The sequence below is a fragment of the Tachysurus vachellii genome, chromosome 17, assembly GCF_030014155.1.
Source record: "Tachysurus vachellii isolate PV-2020 chromosome 17, HZAU_Pvac_v1, whole genome shotgun sequence".
Classification (NCBI taxonomy): Eukaryota; Metazoa; Chordata; class Actinopteri; order Siluriformes; family Bagridae; genus Tachysurus; species Tachysurus vachellii.
In genome coordinates, this window is record NC_083476.1 from 19,635,455 (window position 1) to 19,658,046 (window position 22,592).

Consider the following 22,592-nt stretch of genomic DNA (forward strand, 5'->3'; position numbering starts at 1 on the left):
GTTATTGCATTTGGTATAACAAAGACATATTATTTAAAAACAATTCACTTTTCTATCAAAACTGGCTTAATGAAGGGATTATTTTGGTAAAGTAGCTGTTAAATTCTGATGGGTATTTGTTGTCTTACACTGAGTTTCTTGAAAAATTCCAATTACCAGTTAAACCAAGAGATTTTGCTATTGTTTTTGATGCAATTCCAAAGAGTGTTGTATTTCTTTTAAAGAATTCGAGTTCTTTGCAAATTAATATAGATGACTTTTGTGGTAGTTTATACATCAGCAATGTTAATATCTTGAAACAAAAGTGTAGCAATAATATTATAAGAAATGCCTTCTGTTTTGTTTCTTTCCCTGCAGCAAGGTTTTTTTGGTCTTCCTTATTTGGCAATATATACTGGGACAAAACATGGAAAATACTGAACAAGTTTTGTGTCAACAATAAAATTAAGGAGGTGTCTTACAAAATTCTACATAGGATTTATCCTGTAAAACATGTTTTGGAAAGATTTAAGCTTAGTATTTCTTATGCTTGCGAATTTTGTGGTCAGGAAAAGGAAACAATTTTGCATCTGTTTTATCATCGTATCTACTCAAGACTTTTTTTTGAAGGATATGGAAAATTATATTAGTAGAAAATTGGGTTGAGTGGTAGAAATTGGTGTATGTGATGTGTTTTTTTTTATTTTGAGGGAGATAATTTTGAAAATAATATACAATATATTATACAACTAGTTATTATATTAGGAAAGTACCATATACACAAAACAAAGTGGGCCCTTGGTAAACCAAATCTGTCTCATTTTATAAATGATTTCAAGTTATACAGTAATCTTTCGTAAAAAGTAAAAAACAAAAAAGCTCAGAAAACGTGATATTTTAAAAGAATTCAATTTTTGGTAACTTTTTTTCCCCTTTCTTTTCTGGTAGCGACTGATGTATGACTGATACCTCTTGTTTGTATGGCATTGAACAAAATGTGTATTTTGTGGTTGTATTTTTGCATTAATAATAATAATAATAATAATAATAATAATAATAATAATAATAATAATAATTTTAAAAAAAGGCTGAGGCGACCACATGGCGCTCGTAGAAGTGTCCCACCGATAACATTCCCTCCCCAAACAAAATTCCCAAAGAAAGAAAAGTTCCGCTACTTTAAGTTATATATCTAGTGAACAATAATATAACAACAAAATTTTGTGGAGTTCACTAAACAATTTTTTTTTTGCAAAAAGTAGGAAGATATAAAACATTAATAAACCAATCTTAAGAGAAAAATAAAATATAATAATACAGATACAGGAGATAAGACAAATGTCAGGTTAAATCAATGAGTTTCTTTTTACACCAGTTACAGTATCTCTGGAAGCTTTGATTTGAATCTCACTGCTGTCTGAAATATAATAAAATAAGAGACAGAGGCTTATTGTTTGCCCATTAACTCTTTATTCTTCAGCTGGAACTCCCAGAACACACTGCCCACCTGTGCGCATGCCCAAACGCCATCTACGGCGAGCCCCGAGGGGAAGATGTATTGCACACAGAACACAATGCAAATGCACTCAGTATAAAGTCTGTTACAGTAATAAAAATCCGCGTTGTGTCACTCAGTTAAAACGACATTTATAATTTATATACGGTGGAGTGCGATGGCGGGCGTCATGGAAACAGGTTTGTTTCCATGGAAAAAACAAACGATTGTTTATATTCTACCCGGTAGCATAGCAGCTAGCTTACTAGCTTAGCCTACTAGCTTAGCATATTAGCTTAGCCTACTAGCTAAGCTAACACAGCGTTGTTGCTGTTTTGAAACAGTCTGATATTTAGATGGTTGTTTTATTTACTTAGACATTTAAAAATGTGTTTACTACAAATTGTGTTTACTACAGAATGTGTTTACTACATTTGTTGTCATCCACTCAGAGGAGCAGGCGAGGAATCGTTTCCAGTCGGAATTGGAGTTTATTCAGTGTCTGGCTAACCCAAATTATCTGAATTGTAAGTACTACACCTTTTTTTTTTATTATTTAAAAATCACCAATTTTTACTGTTAATGTTTCTACATGATCTGTCCAGACTGTTACTTATATTTCTGATCAATATTGGCCTTAACAACAACAACAACAACAACAACAGCTGTGTTTTGGAAGGCATATTAATTACAGCTCGTAATCTAGTGTATTTTAAGTGTATTCTCTCAATATTTATGTAATATTTCTGTACAAAACTCTTAAAGAACTTTTTTCCTCCGTATTTTTCGTTGGCAGAAATATTTACATGTGTACATAAGAGGTACTCGACCATTTTATTAGGAACACTTCCATGTCTTTCATGCACAATATTATACAAATACATGTTAAGAGGGGGGGCACGGTGGCTTAGTGGTTAGCACGTTCGCCTCACACCTCCAGGGTTGGGGGTTCGATTCCCGCCTCCACCATGTGTGTGTGGAGTTTGCATGTTCTCCTGTGCCTCGGGGGTTTCCTCCGGGTACTCCGGTTTCCTCCCCCGGTCCAAAGACATGCATGGTAGGTTGATTGGCATCTCTGGAAAATTGTCCGTAGTGTGTGATTGTGTGAGTGAATGAGAGTGTGTGTGTGCGCCCTGTGATGGGTTGGCACTCCTGTCCTGTCCTGTTGGGTGATGCCTGATGACGCCTGAGATAGGCACAGGTTCCCCGTGACCTGAGGTAGTTCGGATAAGCGGTAGAAAATGAATGAATGAATGAATGTTAAGAGCTTCATGTTCACATCAAACATCAGAATGGAGACTGGGATCCCAGTTGGTGGTGGTGGTTGTTGTGAAACAGGCTTGTTTCAGTATTTCAGAGACTTGTGACTGTACAGTTCACACAGAATGCTGCAACAAACAAATTAAAATCCAGTGTGTCATGGTTGTTTATTAGATCACTTAACTAACTGATCACTTAACTAACCCCTAACTTTTCCCCGCTCAAAATAATAAAACAAAAAACGTACACGGGCTCTTACACCGCTCGCTAGTCTCTGTATAATTTACTTCACTAGCACTTAATCTAAAATCTTGTATGTTAGCCCTGTGTGTATTGTCCGTTACTTGATTTTACTTTGCTTGTATTTCTTATTTTTAAGACACTTTGGACACAAGCACCTTTTGTTTTTCCTTGTAGTTTTGGCTCAGAGAGGCTACCTACGAGAAAAACCTTTCGTGAATTACCTGAAGTATTTGCTTTATTGGAAAGAACCAGAATATGCCAAATTCCTTAAGTAAGTGTCTTATTGTTTACAGGAGCTCTTTATCATGTATCGCTCGCTTCATTGTCTGTTTACATAAGAGCCTCAAACCTTTTTGGGAAAGTATCTCGATTTGCTGTGTCGTTTACCCTACAGATATCCTCACTGCTTGCACATGTTGGAGCTGTTGCAGTACGAACATTTCCGTAAGGAGCTGGTGAACGCTCAGTGTGCCAAGTTTATAGACGAGCAGCAGATCCTGCACTGGCAGCACTACTCACGCAAGCGCACACGCCTTCAGCAGGCTCTCGCCGAGCAGCAACAGCAGCAGCAACAGCAGGCGGCTACACACGGCAATGCCACCTCAAAATGAAGCTGCCACACAACGGCGAGTCAGGCGGACAGACATACGAGTGTAAATATTGTACATTTTTCTGTATTTTTTTCTTTGTTTTGACTTTGAGCTTCCCTGTGATCCCACAATAACAATAAAAGTTAAAAGATTCTCAATTAAAATGTTGAGTTTTGATGGATAGTTAATGCATATCTCAGAAATGCCAGGAAGTCTATTAAATTATGAACATAGTACACCAAATCCCGGTGATTTTGTTCCCTCTTTAGTTGCTTGAACGTCATTACAAACTTCACATTAGAAGGAATAACTAATGACCGATATGAAAGTGAAAGACACACCCAGCACTGTAACAGCAATGTCATGTCAAAAACTCTGCTTTTCTTATTCAGTGAAAAAATAAAGACTTTTCTATGACATTTTGGCTTAAATTCCTTTCTGAAGTAAACTATATGCACACACGCTGTCCCCAGGATTAGTTCCAGATCCACCACAACCCCGACAAGGATAAAGTGCTTACTCTGAGTCAGTGAGTCAGTGAACGACTCTATTAATCTTTACCTAATGAGAGTGATGTGTCGGCGCTTTACTCTTTACACTTTAATCTCTTCAGTTCTCTCATCCTCTTAGTTCTACGCTCTGCTCAAACACATCAGCTTCGAAATCTTTAGCTTTTTATACTAATATCACCAACACCAACACCATCACGCTCATCATCTTGTAGAGTATTTTAGGGACTCTGCATCTTATAGCTGCATTACATTCTGGGGCTTTAAGTCCAGTGTTTGCCCCAACATCATTTCTTCTACATGGGATTTCTCACTAGTGAGCCTTGCTGGAGAAAACAAGCTCTGGCTCTTTTAGGCTAACAGCTGATATGTTTGATACTGAACTGCTGAATGCAATTTTTCTTCTTTAGTAATAAAAACGCCTACCTTATGAATGAATACATTTTACTTATTAATAAATTAGATAAAAACCAGAAAAGTATTTTACTATAAACATGTTTAATATGGCCCTGCGATGGGTTGGCACTCCGTCCAGGGTGTATCCTGCCTTGATGCCCGATGACGCCTGAGATAGGCACAGGCTCCCCGTGACCCGAGGTAGTTCGGATATGCGGTAGAAGATGAATGAATGAATGTTTAATATGTTTTGAGTTGAAGTTTTCCTTCAGTCTATTTTAATATTTGGATTAGGGGAGAGCAGGGAACAGCCTCATACCTGCTTAAATGTAGCATGGACCAGATCTGTCTTTTTTATATATTTTGTTTTATACAACATTAATTTGCTACCACTAATTTTTCAGTTCTAAGAGATGTATGCATTTCTTTTAAAAAAAAAAAAATCGGATTATTCTACTTATAAGTATATTACTATTGGTTAAATTGGGTTAAAAAAAACTGTGAGCCCCACAGAACTGTATATAATCTTTAGACAGTTAAACCAGCAAAACAGTTTTTTTTTTTGTATAATTTGCATGTAAATTAGGCCTTATGATTACAACATTGTGAGAATAATTGTATAAAATACTTAATCTTCTACTGATAATGTTGCAGACTTTCTGTACAGAGCTCATTGTTCTTTCTCTCCCCGCCATACGAACGTATGCACGATGTTTAAGGGAATTCGTCACTGGTTATTGAACCAGTGGAATACCGCGAGTAGAAAACGTCTCTAAGGGTATAGGCTATAAATTTATTTGATCGCCCTCTCTGTCTCGGTCGCTGGTCTCCAATTGTGTTGTGTGTGTTGTGTTGTGTTGTTTGTGTTGTGCTGTGTTGATTGTGTTGTGTTGTTTGTGTGTGTCCTTTAGTTGGACATGGGTAATTCAAGAACAAAATATCCTAAGCCAGACCACGAGGGAACTCCTTGTGACTGGAAGAATCGTTGTGGTCTAGGTTGTTATACTACTCCCCTGGCTAGATAATTTAGCAGGGTGGACCGAATCACAACCTCAGTTTTTGACATATCCTCACGGTGGTATTTTTAAACCTGAATATTTGGCGTCTGCTTACATTCAAATTTATGACGGCTTCGGGGATCCTGATTAGGATTATCATTACATGATAGACGGTTAGAAGAAATGGCTAGAAATGAAACTAATCTGGATGTGCACATCGCTGAGTATTCTGCTGCCCTGATTGACACTTTATCAAAACACTATGAACAAATTTCAGCAGCTATACCTGTCATTTCTAAGGCGCCGACCCATCCCTTTCAAGTGGGAGATACGGTCCTAATTAAATCATTAAAACCTAAACCATTGGGTGAAAGTAAATATGATGGGCCAGCGGAAATAGTCGCGATTATGCGCACAGGTGTATTAACTAATCTTTTTCCACAATAGATCCATGCTACCAGGGTGAAGAGATATCCTCCTGGGGTCGACTCGTGTGTCACCATTTTCTTTATGTTACAGAGATATAGCCTTCTAATCCTCCCATGAGTTTTCTAGAAGGTGCCTTCAACCTCCTGGCTTCTCCCACCATCACTCCACGACGCCCAGCAGTGACCCCACGGACCCTTCTGTGACGGTTCTTAAAAGCTGCAGGAGGTGACAGGAAAGGCTGAAGAAAACTGAACGACCACCTCTAGTTGAGCACAGGACACAAACCCAGTGACCAATATGGTTGTCATCCTCCTCATCTTGATCGTCTGCCTTGTGACAGGGTTACACGTCCAAGCGCATCTTCACGACAACGAATTCTGGAAATTCACCAATTGGACGGCCAGGCAACATACTAACGAGTCGTTTTATGTGTGTCAGGTGTTTCCAACGTCCGCCACCACAACTAGCCTGAAACCTCGAAATGACACTCTTGACACTACCCTCACAGTGATGTCCCAGATCTGCATCTCCAGAACGTGCATATCAGGCAAAACGACAGAGAAAGGACACGAAAATGAACATATAAGATATCTAAACAGAACTGGTGCTAGATGGTGTCCAAACAACACAAACGACGAGTTCTTTTGTATAAACGCATTAAAAACAGCATTGAAGATGGACCAGAAAGGCAGTGCTTTCGTGAAGGACTTCCAGGGACCTAACCACCAGTATACAGTTTGTGTAACAGCAGCGGGAAACATTTTCTTAGGAAATCTGACAACAAAAAGCTGTAACAAAACCTACACAGCATGTGAATTAGGACAGGAGAATGCAAGCACATGTTCCCTGATCTACCCAGGTGAAACCGGCTCTACGTGGAAGCAGGACTGGTACTAGGTATGTGGAAAAAATGTCTACCTGTATCTACCCAAAGGGTGGGGCGGAACATGTGCACTCACACAATTTGCTTCACATTTATCTATAATCAAGGGTAATTGCACCCATAATGTTCGTCACAAAAGGTCTCCAATGATCCAACCTTCCCACCCCGTGAACATCAATTAAAAACTAAAGTTGCTGTATAATAATAATTGTATAAAATACTTAATCTTCTACTGATAATGTTGCAGACTTTCTGTACAGAGCACATTGTCTGTGCACACACACACACACACACACACCCCCAAATACACACTCTTCCACACAGGAACAAATGGTCCTGCCACAAAACACCCCTGCCTTAAACATTCTTTATGTTATCAGCCATGGGAAGCGGGTGAGCAGCTTTAAGTTTCTCGGTGTTAACATCAGCGAGGATCTCACCTGGGCCACACACACTGACGCAGTACTGAAGAAGGCACATCAACGCCTCTTCTTCCTGAGACGGCTGAGGAAGTTTGGAATGAGCCCCAGCATCCTCAGAACATTCTACACCTGCACTATAGAGAGCATCCTGACGGGCTGCATCACTGCCTGGTTTGGAAACAGCACCGCTGTGGTGAGCTTCCCTCCCTCCAGGACATCTACAGCAGGCGGTGTATAAGGAAAGGCCCGGAGGATCATCAAAGACTCCAGCCACCCGTCCCACATACTGCTCTCTCTGCTTCCCTCAGGAAGACGCCTCCGCAGCATCCGATCCCGCACCAGTCGACTGAGGCATAGCTTTTTCCCTCAGGCTATCAGACTTATTAACAGTCATAACTAATACACCCTACAGCATACTTTCACAATATGTTATGCCACACACTGCACTTTAACTTCGGACTATCCACACTGGACTATACACACACACTGCATTATACACACTGGACTATACACACACACTGCATTTAATACAATAATCCATCTGTTACCACTAGATACCATCCGATGCACATCCATGTCACTTCTGTACCTGTACAATCTGTTGCACCTTATAATATTTTATATATAATATATTTACACATATACGTATATAAGTACATACTGCATATAATGTGTAGTGCTACTGTAAGGATGCCCAATAGTACACTGTGTGTACTGACTATGTGTATGAGCATATTGCACATGTTCACATGTTGATTTCATTATCTGTTTGTTAATTGTGTCGCTTTGTAGAAGCCAACGTTCTGTTTTCCTATTTAAGCTTAGACAAAAATGTATCAAGAGTAACTCCTCCTAGGGCTTTCGAGTCACATGCACCAAATTCGGATATGTTGTAGACGCTGGTCTGAAGTTTGTTGCTTTTACTTTTCTAAGCGATCCGAGTACCGGTACTTCCGGTACCGGGTCTCAAAGTGGCCTTTTTTCCCATAGACTCCCATTATAAACTTTGGAGGTTTATATAGTAACTCGGCAAGCTTTCGAACTAACTACACCAAACTCGGCCAGCTCCTTTAGGGTGATACTCTGAACAAACTTTTAAATTGGTGTACCGACTGGCCTTCTGGTTGTGCCGCAGCCCCGCCCCCAAAATATGCAAAATCCAAAAACTTTTTACAACATGGACATGTGACATATCAAAACACTCAGAACAATGAGGGGAACTTTCTCACGTGTATTATGATCACGTCACATGACGTCACGTGATATCACGTGAAAATCAATACTTAGCACAACATGGACATGTGACATCAAAACACTTCCTCAAGAGTATTCGGATGACGTCACATGCTCGTCTCCACTTGCCTCCAAATGTTTTGGCACCCTAGCTTTCTGTCCACTTGCCTCCAAAAGTAACACTAAGCCTTATGTCCACTCGCCTCCAAAAAGCACCGGCCTTTGCAAATACTTGCATCGTCAAAGCCAACATCAAAGTTTGTCACGACAAACTTTACAAATCTAGTTGTACATATTGTACACACATATTGTACTGACTGTATGTATGAGCAAATTGCACATTTTCACCTGTCAACTCATTATCTGTATAATTGTTCTGCAATTTCTGGAGTTCGCTCCTAAGAATTTCACTCACCAAGGCACATGTGCTGTGGTGATGTGACAATAAAAGTGACTTGACTTGTGACTTGACTTGACTAAGGGGAGTGTGGGTTCACGTGCCTGATAAGATCTGACTTTATTGGGGTGACAGAGAACACAGATGCACACACACATACCAACACACACACACACACTACACCCTCCCTCTTCTTGTACGACTATACATTCCTGTTTTACCTAATAAACTTTGGAACTTCTCTTTGAAAGACTTTGACGCGTGTGTTTCATTGAGACTTCCCCAAGGCCTTGTGGAGAAAAGATGGTTATCCTGCCCAAGCGGCAGAATTCCTTAAAAACACACACACACACATATATATATGTGTGTATATATATATATATATATGTATATATATATATGTATATATATGAACTGTTATCTGTTATGTTTCTCAAGGAGTAGGCTTAAGTCAAAACTAGAAGAAGAAGAAGATTGATGATGATGTTGATGATGATGGATTACTATTATTGTGACTTTAACAAATTATAATAAAAAGAAGAAATAATATTATTACAAATGCTACTAGTACGAACACTACCATGATTATAATAATAAGAATTAGAAGTAGTGCTTTAAATAATTATAATACAAAATAATTAGAAGAATTTATTATTATTATTATTATTATTATTATTATTATTATTATTATTATTAGTAGTAGTAGTAGTAGTAGTAGTAGTGGTAGTGGTGGTGGTAGTGGTGGTATTAGTGCTAGTATTTAATATTTGTGTTGTATTTAGTGGTATTTTGTGGTAGTATTTAATATTTGTGTTGTATTTAGTGGTATTAGTGCTAGTATTTAATATTTGTGTTGTATTTAGTGGTATTAGTGCTAGTATTTAATATTTGTGTTGTATTTAGTGGTATTTTGTGGTAGTATTTAGTATCTGTGTAGTATATTTAGTATTTAGTGGTAGTATTAGTTTTAGTATATTTAGTATTTAGTGATAGTATTAGTTTTAGTATTTAGTAATGGTGTAGTATATTTACTACACATCACAAAACTCAGGACTTCTGGTAGTTCCCAGAATATCTAAGTCTACTAAAGGCGGTAGAGCGTTTTCTTATTTAGCTCCCAAACTCTGGAACAGTCTTCCTGATAGTGTTCGGGGCTCAGACACACTTTCCCAGTTTAAATGTAGATTAAAAACTCATCTCTTTAGTCAGGTGTACACATAACAAATCCCATAATATTGTGCACTATTACACTAGACTTGCACATTTTTTATGAACAGGAGATATGTTAATCCCTCTGCACTGCTCTTCTTTTTTTTCTACCCATGCCGAGACACCCAGACATTGTACCAGCTCTGATTGTCTTAAGTGCAATGAAGTTTTTTAGACCTCCGCTGAGATGAGGCCGACTCAGTGAGAATCCTGAGACATCTACAGATCTACCAGCTCCAGTTGATACTAAGAGGAGATCTGAACTCCATGTGATCCCTACACCAATACAACACTTGCCTGACTGTATATTTGTAATCACACCATCTAGTGTCACCCATATGAGGATGAGGTTCCCATTTGAGTCTGGTTCCTCTCAAGGTTTCTTCCTTTACCAATCTAAGGGAGTTTTTCCTTGCCACTGCTGCCTGAGTCACCTCAGACTTGCTCATTGGGGATAAACACATATACATACATACATACATACATACATACATACATACATACATACATACATACATACACACTGTGAACTATATATATTTTGAATTTTTATTATATTAATTCTTTATATTACTCCTTATGTTTATCTTCTGTTCTATGTTTATGTTCTGTAAAGCTGCTTTGAGACAATGTCCATTGTAAAAAGCGCCATATAAATAAACTTGAATTGAATTGAATTGAATTTAGTATTTAGTGGTAGTATTAGTGTTAGTATTTAGTAATTGTGTAGTATATTTAGTATTTAGTGGTAGTATTAGTGTTAGTATTTAGTAATTGTGTAGTATATTTAGTATTTAGTGGTAGTATTAGTGTTAGTATTTAGTAATTGTGTAGTATATTTAGTATTTAGTGGTAGTATTAGTGTTAGTATTTAGTAATTGTGTAGTATATTTAGTATTTAGTGGTAGTATTAGTGTTAGTATTTAGTAATTGTGTAGTATATTTAGTATTTAGTGCTAGTATTAGTGTTAGTATTTAGTAATTGTGTAGTATATTTAGTATTTAATGGTAGTATTAGTGTTAGTATTTAGTAATTGTGTAGTATATTTAGTATTTAGTGGTAGTATTAGTGTTAGTATTTAGTAATTGTGTAGTATATTTAGTATTTAGTGCTAGTATTAGTGTTAGTATTTAGTAATTGTGTAGTATATTTAGTATTTAGTGGTAGTATTAGTGTTAGTATTTAGTAATTGTGTAGTATATTTAGTATTTAGTGCTAGTATTAGTGTTAGTATTTAGTAATTGTGTAGTATATTTAGTATTTAGTGGTAGTATTAGTGTTAGTATTTAGTAATTGTGTAGTATATTTAGTATTTAGTGCTAGTATTAGTGTTAGTATTTAGTAATTGTGTAGTATATTTAGTATTTAGTGGTAGTATTAGTGTTAGTATTTAGTAATTGTGTAGTATATTTAGTATTTAGTGCTAGTATTAGTGTTAGTATTTAGTAATTGTGTAGTATATTTAGTATTTAGTGCTAGTATTAGTGTTAGTATTTAGTAATTGTGTAGTATATTTAGTATTTAGTGGTAGTATTAGTGTTAGTATTTAGTAATTGTGTAGTATATTTAGTATTTAGTGGTAGTATTAGTGTTAGTATTTAGTAATTGTGTAGTATATTTAGTATTTAGTGGTAGTATTAGTGTTAGTATTTAGTAATTGTGTAGTATATTTAGTATTTAGTGGTAGTATTAGTGTTAGTATTTAGTAATTGTGTAGTATATTTAGTATTTAGTGGTAGTATTAGTGTTAGTATTTAGTAATTGTGTAGTATATTTAGTATTTAGTGGTAGTATTAGTGTTAGTATTTAGTAATTGTGTAGTATATTTAGTATTTAGTGGTAGTATTAGTGTTAGTATTTAGTAATTGTGTAGTATATTTAGTATTTAGTGGTAGTATTAGTGTTAGTATTTAGTAATTGTGTAGTATATTTAGTATTTAGTGGTAGTATTAGTGTTAGTATTTAGTAATTGTGTAGTATTTAGTGTTAGTATTAGTGTTAGTATTAGTGTAGTATTTAGTGGTAGTATTTAGTGTTAGTATTAGTCTTAGTATTTAGAATTTAAACCAAACCGTGTTAAAGTGTACCCTGCTCTCCTCTAGATCTTAATCCTAACCCTGTTCTGCATAGCAGACCCTGCTTAATTGTCTACACTAAATGGTTACACTAAATTTGTGTTGTTCTTCTCAGTATGAACTAATTCGTTCTTACAGTAACGCACGGACAATGCTGGCGCGCGTCCCGGTGACTCGTTAACGTGCGCACGGAGCGGCGTCATGAAGCGGTTCCGATTCTGCGCGCTTCGCCTAATGCGGTTTCTCCTAATGATCTCTGCTGGTGTCCCTTTAACGCAAGACGATCTGAGTGTCATATCCCAGCAATTTCTTATGCAACACCAGCTTATGCAACACCAGTGTCCGTGTGTCCACGGGGCTGTACTCATTTCTACCCGACGTCAGAGCTCGTTAATGTTTGGTGTAGCCTAATGTCCAACTTCCCAAAGTGAACAAGTCCTTTCCCTGGAGATCTAACACTCACACTCCGGATCAGCAGTGTTGAATTAAGACTGGGAGGTAAATCTGTACAGGAGCAGCTTCACTCATCACAGCTTTCCATTAAGGGTTTTTATTTTCTATCAGCTTTGACCATGAAGACACAAGGTGAAGCTCAGCTGAATGGAGTTTCAGTTGCTGGAGCTTCTGATGCTCCATCAAGCTCCAGCTCTGTGTGTGGATGTTGTGGATGTGGAGGATGTGCGAGGAAACTGCGGAGCTGCATCCCTGTCCGTTACAAAGAGGAAACCATAGAGTTACTGAAATTAGCCGGACCTGTGGTAAGTGCTAGCAGTCATCACTACTGACATTTCTGAAAGACAGACAGACAGCTGAGAATCTACAAATGTATGTTTTACTACTGACCATAAAAGGCATGAATGAATTTTAGGAAGAAATGTGGGAAAGATGATCAGCAAATCCTCCACAATGTTGAATTAACACCAGACCAGTTGTACAATGAAAGGCTTAAATCAACATTCTGGGTGTTAATTTAACATTGAAGAGTTTACTGAACTCACTGGAAACCTTGTACTATTGTATATGAATATTTAAACACCTTAAGTATTTTTCTATGTGTTCTATATGATTACATTAGTTTAAGTCAAAGCAAGAAATGTATTATTATTATTATTATTATTATTATTATTACTATTATTATTAATAATAATAGTAATAATAATAATAATAATAATACTATACTTCTGCTACTACTGTTACTGCTCAATAATAATAATAATTATAATAATAATAGTAATAATAATAATAATAATAATAATAATACTATACTTCTGCTACTACTGTTACTGCTCAATAATAATAATAATAATAATAATAATAATAATAGTAATAGTAATAGTAATAATAATAATAATAATAATAATAGTAATAATAATATAGAAAAAGCAGAAAATTCTAGCAGAAGCAGTATCATTATATAAATTATAATTTTTTTTATTAATGCTGTTATTTTTCAATTCATTCAGATTTACAGTCTTAAATTCACTCCTCTTCCTACAGTAGCAATAGATTCAGAGTTAATGCATTTTTTCTGTTACTAAATACTGTATAAACATTAACTCTGGCCCTTTTTCTATGTTTCTATTCATTGATTTATTAGTAATAAAAAGCCTATCACTAGTAAGTTTGGTGTTTGTTTGCGACACCTGTGTTTCTCCCCATACACAGTTTATTTCCCAGATGATGATCTTCATGATCAGCTTCGTCAGCACTGTGTTTTGTGGCCACTTGGGGAAAACGGAGTTAGCCGGTGTTGCTCTGGCTATAGCTGTGAGTGCTGTAACACACGTGAAGTCGACCGATTCGTTTCTTCAGGACTTCATACTGATGCTGTTGAGTTAATGATGGCTTTTCATTTGACAGGTCATTAATGTCACAGGCCTGAGTGTTGGTACAGGTTTGTCGTCCGCGTGCGACACACTTATCTCTCAGGTGAATTTTCTGTTCCTTCTTCTCCGTCTGAATTCTCTACTGAACATTATGCTTTGTTTAAAAGACTCATTTAAATTGATTCATTGCCCAGATGATTATACACATATAATGGCATCTGAAATGAACGTTATGTCTTTACCAAAGATGTAAATCATCACACAAAGCTATTGAGGCTCTGTATGAAGTGCAATCTGTGGTTTAAAAGACGAAGTAACCAGTTAATAGTTAAAATAGTTTTCTTTTGGTTGTTGACTCGTATAAAGTCGGTCGTGAAAGTCCTGGTTCATATGTCGGATGTAAAGAAAGTATTGTGATGTAGTCTCACCCTTCATGACATCTGTGACAAGATGGGTTGCCAGGTCTGTGAAACTAAAGCATTTACATTTATGCAGACATTTGGCAGACGTTCTTATCCAGAGCAACAAACATTTGTTTCTCATTTATAAGGTTAATGGACTTGCTCAGGGGCACAGTAATGGCAGCTTGGTGGACCTGGGCTTCGAACTCATGACCTTCAATCTATCTATAGGCCATTGCATTAGCCACTAATCTACCAACCCCTAAAAAAACGGTTTCTAGCAGGATTCTAACATGGTGTCATAGTGCACATTGTGTCTAAAAATATTCTGTGAACAATTGAGGAAAATATTATTAATACCGCACAGGTTTATGGTAAATTTGTCAATTTTCTCTGCAGACGTTTGGTAGTAATAACCTCAAGCGTGTTGGAGTGATCCTACAAAGGGGGGTCCTCATCCTCCTGCTTGCCTGCTTCCCCTGCTGGGCCGTCCTGATCAACACCGAATCCATCATGCTGGCTGTCAGACAGAGCCCCAAGGTGGCCAGGTAGGTACTACGATCCTAAACGGATCCCACACCAATCGGGGTTTGAACTGAAATCATACGAACGACCAATAAGATCGATTTATTTACGAATGGAAAACCCTTAGACATTTCTACGTGCTGCACTCAATACCGTGTTACGTTTCTATCCTTTTCTCTGCAGTCTCTCACAGCTGTATGTAAAGATATACATGCCTGCTCTGCCTGTGAGTTTTTCCATGAACTTCCATAAACTTCCATGTGTTATTCCCAAATCTTCCTTAATCTTATATTGTGCCACTTGTGTACTCTTTTAGGCTGCTTTTATGTACCAGTTGCAATCAAAATATTTACAGAATCAGGTAAACATTTTTGGATACCATGATGTACAGTATATATACACACTGTAGACGCTTGGTGGCCACTTTATTAGGAACACCTGTATTTTTGTATGTTCGTTCGGGTATCACATGAGCGATTAAAAGAACCATGCTGTTACAAATAACCAGGTTCAGTTGATATTTACATCAAATATCAGAATAGGGGAATGATGTCATGACATGGTTGCTGTTCCAGACAGCTCAGTAGTTAAGAAAACTGCAACAAGGCAATGAAATTTCAGTGTAGCATCAGATTCCTGTACTTTTCTGACAGGACATTTGTATTCGAATCAAATCGAATTGAATTGAATTGAAATGAAGCCTTTATTTTGTTACAACTACATTACAGCACAGTGAAATTCTTTCCTCACGTATCCCAAGTTTGGAGCTTAGGGTCAGAGCGCAGGGTCAGACATGACGCGGCACCCCTGGTGGAGCAGAGAGGCTTAAGGGTCTTTCTCAATGGCCCAACAGTAGCAGCTTGGCAGTGTTGAGGCTTGAACACTGATCCTCTGATCAACAACCCAGATCCTTAACCGCTTGAGCCACCACTGTCCAAATTATATCCCATCCATTTCAAGAGATTTGAGGATTTTGAGATGCTTTTCTTCTCAGCGCGCTTGTAAAAAGTGGCTATTTGAGTTACCACAGCATTCCTATTTCAGGAACAACACGTGTCCTGTTGTTGATCTCCTTCTAACAGGATGATTCTGTTTTTAGTATTTCACACCATTCTGCATAAACTTTACGGCCTGTTGCGTAAAATCGCAACCACAAAGACACTTTACTCCCTGCTCTGATGTTTGTAGTGAACGTTAAACCGAAGCTCTTGACTTATATCTGTGAGCGGATTCATTCCACTGCTGCCACGTGATTGGCTGATCGGATAATTGCATGAACCAAACGGGGTACAGGTGTTCCTATTAAACAGACTTGAGATAATATGTCATTTTTTTTTCATATAATAAATAATAATTATCTAGGGATAATATTAAGGACATTCTATTTCAGGGTATAATATGGCCTCAGGTGATCACAGGGGCTGCTGGAAACATCCTGAACGCTTTGATAAACTATATCTTTCTTCATTTGCTTAATCTGGGTATAGCGTAAGTCATTTCCATGCTTTTTATGATTAAGCCTTTATTGTTATTATTATTATATTATTTAATGATTTGATTAGAAATCTGTGATATTGTTCCCAGAGGTTCTGCCACGGCTAATTGCATTTCTCAGTTCGCCTTAGCTGTGTTTCTTTACGTCTACATTCTCTGGAAAGGGCTGCACAAGGCCACGTGGGACGGTGAGTCAGCAAACAACAGACCGTGAAGCAGTGTGTGTGTGTGTGTGTGTGTGTGTGAGATTCCAAATTCTGATCGCAACATGGTTGTGTTTAAAGGTGAGCCAGTTCAAAAACCAGTTCACCGGGTTTAATTAGTATTTCGATCGAGTTTAGAACAAAGCTTATTCCTAGAGCTAAAGATAAATAGTTAACGGCGTGTCATTCTGTCAAGCGGCATGACGTGTCCATGCTTAACCTTGACCCGAGGTTAATCTATTTTATAACCCATTGATACAATACGGAGAAGAGTTTATTTGCACAGTGCAGGATATGTAGGCTGACATCCTTCATGCATCAACGCAATAAATGCATTTTCGGTCATATTTCTATTCCTTGTGTGTTACTTTAAAGTGACAACCGACAACATTACAATGTCTGATAGGACCCTTAAGATGATTTCCTTCTCAGTTACTGTCTACTTGTACGTAAGCTTTAACGATTTACGTCCTCACACCCTGTCGTTTTATCAGGCTGGTCTCGGGACTGCCTGCAGGAGTGGGGTCCCTTCTTTCGTCTTGCTTTACCTAGCATGCTAATGCTGTGTGTGGAGTGGTGGACTTATGAGATTGGAGGATTCCTGGCAGGTCTGAAACCGCCGTCTGACTTTTCATCTATCAGATCAAGTCTCTGTAATGTGCTTTTGAGTCATCTGATGCCTTCCATTACAGGTCTGATCAGCGAGGTTGAGTTAGGAGCGCAGTCTGTTGTGTATCAGTTGGCCACTATCGCGTACATGGTAAGAAACTTAAGGTTCATGGTAAGAAACTTAACGAAAGATTTAGCAGCGATATACAGAATAACGAAGTGTCGTGTTAATGATGACATCGCAGCTCTGTCAGCGATCGAGTTCCTGTACTTCCTGTACTAACCGTCCGTCAGTCAGTGTGATACAGTTTGCACGACTTGTAATAACACAAAAATAGAAATTCAATCGTTTTCTTTGACACCAGGAGACGGAAAGGTGCAGCGTTTCTGTTTTTTCTACAACGTCATTGAAATCGTCTTTCTGTTTATTCGAACAGCGTAACAACAAGTAGGTCGATCCTTTTACCGAAGAAAAACAAGGGTCCGTGCTGCCATGTGTGCGGCGTCCGCTCAGGTTCTTCGTTTAACTTCAGTAAAGATTTTCTATTAGAGAAGAATTTCAAGTCAAGACAATTTCTAGTCAATTGTCATTTTGACCAAATATAGCAGGTGTAGTAGACAGGGAAATGAAACAAGGACCCTGGAGCTAGATTAAAAACGCTGAGCTACTGTACATACACAAGGAAGATCATCATAATACACACAAAGTGCTACATGTATTTGTTAATGATATTACAACGTTCATCTCTGAAAAGGTTTTTAACACGGTGGTATACGTGCATGTCTCAGTGATTCTAACGCTTTGTCTTGATTCGCTGAATTCCCCGTTAGTTTCCTCTTGGCTTCGGTGTGGCAGCCAACGTGAGAGTTGGAAATGCTCTCGGAGCAGGAAACACACAACAGGCGAAACTTTCCAGCCAGATGTCACTGATCAGTGGACGTAAGTGGATACAGCTACAGACTTCTCTAAAACAGGAACATTAATGCCTGCAACCTGCAACCTTAATGCCTAACTAAAGAATGTTCGTCACTTTATGAGTGATGAGATGTGATGAGATTCCACGGGTCAAAAGAGACTGCTAGACTGACTCGAGAACGATACGCTAGAGAAAAATTATTAATTCCATATCCCAGTTCTGTCAGTCAAGAACACAGTCCACAATGAGAACACGTTGAAGTCTGGAAAAACATCATTTGGTCTTTTTCCAGTCTTCAGCTGCCCAGTTTTTGTGTCCACTATCACATCAGTGTCCTCAGGTGTACACTATGCCTAATAAAATGGCCAGTAAGTGTAATGTCACTCAGATACAGTAGATGTACACGACATTCATGTGTGAACCCAACTCTTATTTCTTTGTAGTCACGGTCTCGTGTTTTGTTGGTGCTGCAATAACTGGAAGCAAGGATATTATTGCGTACATCTTTACCACTGACACGTAAGGACACCAAATCATCTGTTACTGAAGTATTTTATTTAGATTTTATTTTAAATAATGTATCATTTCTTATTTATTAAATATAAATATTATTTATTTGTGTATTTGTTTGTTTCAATATTATTTCATTTGATTTGATTTGATTTTTTAATTTTCATTTAATTAATTAATTAATTCTAATTGAACTTTTATTTAATTAGATTGAATTTATTTCTTTTATTAAAATGAAAAGTAAATATTATTTATTTATTTGTTTGCCTGTTTTGATATTATTTAATCGAATTTAATTGTTCTTTTAAAGGTAATTAGATTTTTATTTGATTTAAATTAGAATTTTATTTTACAGGCTTTTTTAAGCTTGCAGATGTTTATGCCGTGTTTTCATATTTGTGCGATTTTTATGGAATTATCACCGTAAAAATCAGATGAACTGACTGGATTTTAGAACTGATCCAAACAGGGTCGAGGTCACAGCGAGGACAGATCCATCTGAAACATCATCCCTCCTGTTTAAAACAGATTTTAATCGTATTATTGTACTAATTATCGTATCGTACTAATCCTACAGATCAGTCACTAGAAGGACGACTCTAGTTGGTCGTTGTTCCTACTTTCTTGAGCTTGTATCCAAAGTTAAACAAATTTAAAATTTTTTTTTTTTTTTTTTTTTTTTTTAATTAAAAAAGCTCTTTGAACTGAATCAGAAAATCGTGCTGACTTTATATTTGCATGTTTAGCTTTGGATTTTTTCCCTTGCAGAGAAATTGTGGAGAAAGTTTCAGGAATCATGGTGATGTACGGAGGTTTCCATCTTTTTGACGCGGCTTCGGTAAGCTCACTGTATTAATCAGATGTTCTCTATTAAAATGATTACAGATTTATAACCGTATTATGTAAATGCTAGTCCTGTCTGTAGCTCTAATGGAAGTCAGTTATTATCTTGTCATTAATTAATTAATTAATGTTGCGAAATCTTCTTCTTATTATTAAATTGTTGTTCTAAAATGAATGACTAACTCATGATTACTCTTTCTCCTATGCATGTTGAGGTTAAGTAATGATTGATCTATTGCAATTCTTGAATATCTGACTTATTAAACCCATATTAAAGAATGTTTATAATTTAGCAGAAGTTATTTGAAGACTGTTAGCAAGAATGTTTGTAGTTTTAATTCGTGTCACAAAAATTTCATTCGTTTCTAATGAAAATAAACGCTGCCTTGTCGAATCTTCTTGTTTCTCGTTGCTGATGTATAGAATATCACTGATGATGTTTTTTTTCTGTGCACAGGGGATTACAGGTGGTATTGTGAGAGGTGCAGGAAAGCAGCTGCTCGGTGCTGGTTGTATGATAGTGGGTTATTATTTTGTTGGAATCCCGATCGGAGTGTCGCTCATGTTCGTGCTTAAAATGGGATTAGTGGGTAAGCAGAATGACACTTTAAACTGGACATAGCATTCGAGAGGCTAATAATATTCCTCAGACTTCTTTGTAATGTTCATCTGAATCAGAACGTGTGTTGAAATGACGTCTTCCTTCCATTTTGTCGTTATCCAGGTCTGTGGACTGGTTTGTTTGTGTGTGTCCTCTTGCAGTCTATTTTCTTCCTTGTTTTAATTTATAAACTTGACTGGAAACGTGCCACTGAAGAGGTAAGCAATGATGATGAAGATGGTGATGATGATGATGATGATTAGGAGGAGGAGGATGTGTGTGTGTTTGTGTGTAAGTCAGTTCTCTGTCTTTGGATGATGGTTTTCAGGCCCTGAAAAGAGCAGGAGTACAAACAGCTGAAGCCAAACCTGAATCCTACGCTTTAGAAAACGTGTGTGCAGATGAAGGTAAAGAACCCAAACGTACATGATAGCACTGCTTTCTGAGGTAAAACTTCACATAATTTGAATGTTCATGACCCTTCACAGATGTACGACGTATGGAATCCCAACCCAGGGAAGGAGAGCAGACTGATGTGGAGGCTAAAGTGGAAAACAATGAAGAAAGATCTGTAGAGAATGGAGTGGCGGAAAACAATGAAGAAAGATCTGTAGAGAACGGAGTGGCGGTCACAATGGGTGATGTTCTGACCACCAAGCAGCTGATTGTTCGTCGAGGGTTGACTGCTTTACTGATGATACTAATACTCGCCGCTGGGATCACGCTAAACGAGATTCTCACAGGCCTCCTGAGATGAGAACGACGCAATAAACCCAAAGCCAAAACGTTACCTTTCTCAGCAAATATTTTGACATCCAGGGAGGGCAGAAATATTAGCCTGAGGGTCAGACTCTCTGTAGGAAAATGAAAATAAAGAGCAATGCAATAAGCCAAACTAAGGGCTGACGGCAAACTGTACCTTGGTCAGATCGTATCACGTTAACCGTTCAAGTCCTTCTTTTTAAATGAACTCATATCAATATTAATAATTAAACCAAAGAATTTGTAGCTACAATTGTTTATTGTAAATATTCCATACGAATGTTTTTTAAATAACAACTTGTATTATGGAAAAAGGGTAAAGAGTCTGACAGTGATTTATCAGATCTATGCAGAATCAGACTCAAGACCAGACCCTCAGGGATCCTGCAATGTGCAATATAATGGGTTTGATTTTAAGCAGGAATGGAAAAGGACATCGTTTCCTTTGGACCGATGCCTTTATTTCACTTACAGACTCCATTATCAATATTTAAACTCCATCACTGAGATTAGACACACAGGATGTAGGATTGTTAAACCTGCCATGTAGGCACTAACCCCCCTGAGAGATGCTTTTATCACAAATACATCTGAATGCACACACACACACACACACACACACACACACACACACACGATTCTCAGCAATACAATAATAGCAACTGTTCCTGTTCTGACTCAATGACTCACCAAAAAAAATTATTTTGGATATTAAAAGACATTATTTTAATATTTGTGTTAATTAACACAAGTCTGAATTCAATCATATTTTAGCTACAAAGTGGGGAAAAAACAGACTCCTCCATGTTAATGTTTTGTTAGCAACAAGCGAGCAGGTTAGCATTTGTGAAGGATGAACACTACAGTAAATGCTTCTCTAAACTTGTTTCAAAGTAATCAAGCAATATCTGACATGAGGAGAAATTCCTTTACAAATTTCAAATCAGTAAATCCTAGCTTAGTATTAACAGGATGCAGCTTTAGTAGCATGGCTAACTAGTAGTGTTAATTTCGCCAGACGAGACGAGACGAAATACTGTATGTTCAACAACCTTTTTTTCATGACTAAGACGAGACGATGACGAGACTGCACCACTGTCCAAAAACGCTGACTAAGACTAAATTAACATGTATTATTGTTGACGAAAAAAGACGAGACGATGTTTTGTATAAAATAAAAACTAAGATAAAATCTCTCTTCATTTTCGTCTACAATTGTCTCTGCTTTTTCATCAGCTGTTACGCCTTTAAAATATTCACAACGAGTTCGCGGCTTCGCTGTTGCTCAAGTTACAGGTCCGTGAAGCGGATCCCGCTTATTATATTGCTACCTACCAAATATTATTTAATTTGGTATATATAATTATATATAATATAATATAATATAATTTTTTATATTATAATTTGACACAAAATGATGATTTAAAAAGGAGCTTATTGATTTAAAAACAATTGTATTGTTTCCTCTAAAGAAAATAGTGCGCTCTGTCTCTACGGTTAGAATCCTGTGTGTCCATGGCAACGTTCTGTTTTTCATGGCAACGGTGTGTTATAGTTCGCAGCGGTTTGTTATCAAGAAATAAAATAGTGTGTGTGTAGAAACAATTCGTCCACACGCCACTCAAAAAAATAAATAAAAAAATAAATAAAAAACTCCTGAGCACAAGTCCACCCCTGGTCTAGTCAGGCTTTTTGTGTTAAATTATATTTCCTGTCTCTGCGCAGGCTCTTTTATTATACATGACAGCTTATGTCCCGATGACCGGTCTTTGCATTACGATT

At 37.2% G+C, this 22,592-nt stretch overlaps 2 protein-coding genes across 2 annotated transcripts; both read left to right on the forward strand.

The window, feature by feature from the left end:
- The first annotated feature begins 1,514 nt into the window (after positions 1-1,514).
- med31 (mediator complex subunit 31) lies at positions 1,515-9,084 on the forward strand. Its single transcript, XM_060891228.1, has 4 exons — positions 1,515-1,674; positions 1,927-2,001; positions 3,152-3,248; positions 3,372-9,084. The coding sequence occupies exons 1-4, from the start codon at positions 1,653-1,655 to the stop codon at positions 3,586-3,588; spliced, it is 411 nt and encodes a 136-aa protein (XP_060747211.1). The 5' UTR covers positions 1,515-1,652; the 3' UTR covers positions 3,589-9,084.
- A 3,461-nt stretch (positions 9,085-12,545) lies between these two features.
- On the forward strand, positions 12,546-22,140 carry LOC132859849 (multidrug and toxin extrusion protein 1-like). Its single transcript, XM_060890815.1, has 17 exons — positions 12,546-12,877; positions 13,785-13,886; positions 13,980-14,048; positions 14,746-14,894; positions 15,055-15,097; positions 15,188-15,232; positions 16,262-16,359; positions 16,456-16,553; positions 17,063-17,176; positions 17,261-17,328; positions 18,009-18,117; positions 18,538-18,613; positions 19,373-19,442; positions 19,905-20,037; positions 20,172-20,266; positions 20,377-20,455; positions 20,537-22,140. The coding sequence occupies exons 1-17, from the start codon at positions 12,692-12,694 to the stop codon at positions 20,803-20,805; spliced, it is 1,803 nt and encodes a 600-aa protein (XP_060746798.1). The 5' UTR covers positions 12,546-12,691; the 3' UTR covers positions 20,806-22,140.
- Positions 22,141-22,592: the final 452 nt, after the last annotated feature.

Excerpts from the sequence above, each read along its gene's own strand:
- LOC132859849 (XM_060890815.1), top strand. The coding sequence starts at position 12,692 with ATGAAGACACAAGGTGAAGCTCAGCTGAATGGAGTTTCAGTTGCTGGA. Across the intron at positions 18,614-19,372 it reads TACATCTTTACCACTGACAC|AGAAATTGTGGAGAAAGTTT; the intron begins GTAAGGACACCA and ends TTTCCCTTGCAG. Across the intron at positions 20,038-20,171 it reads GCTTAAAATGGGATTAGTGG|GTCTGTGGACTGGTTTGTTT; the intron begins GTAAGCAGAATG and ends GTCGTTATCCAG.
- med31 (XM_060891228.1), top strand. The coding sequence starts at position 1,653 with ATGGCGGGCGTCATGGAAACAG. Across the intron at positions 2,002-3,151 it reads TAACCCAAATTATCTGAATT|TTTTGGCTCAGAGAGGCTAC; the intron begins GTAAGTACTACA and ends TTTTCCTTGTAG. Across the intron at positions 3,249-3,371 it reads GAATATGCCAAATTCCTTAA|ATATCCTCACTGCTTGCACA; the intron begins GTAAGTGTCTTA and ends TTTACCCTACAG.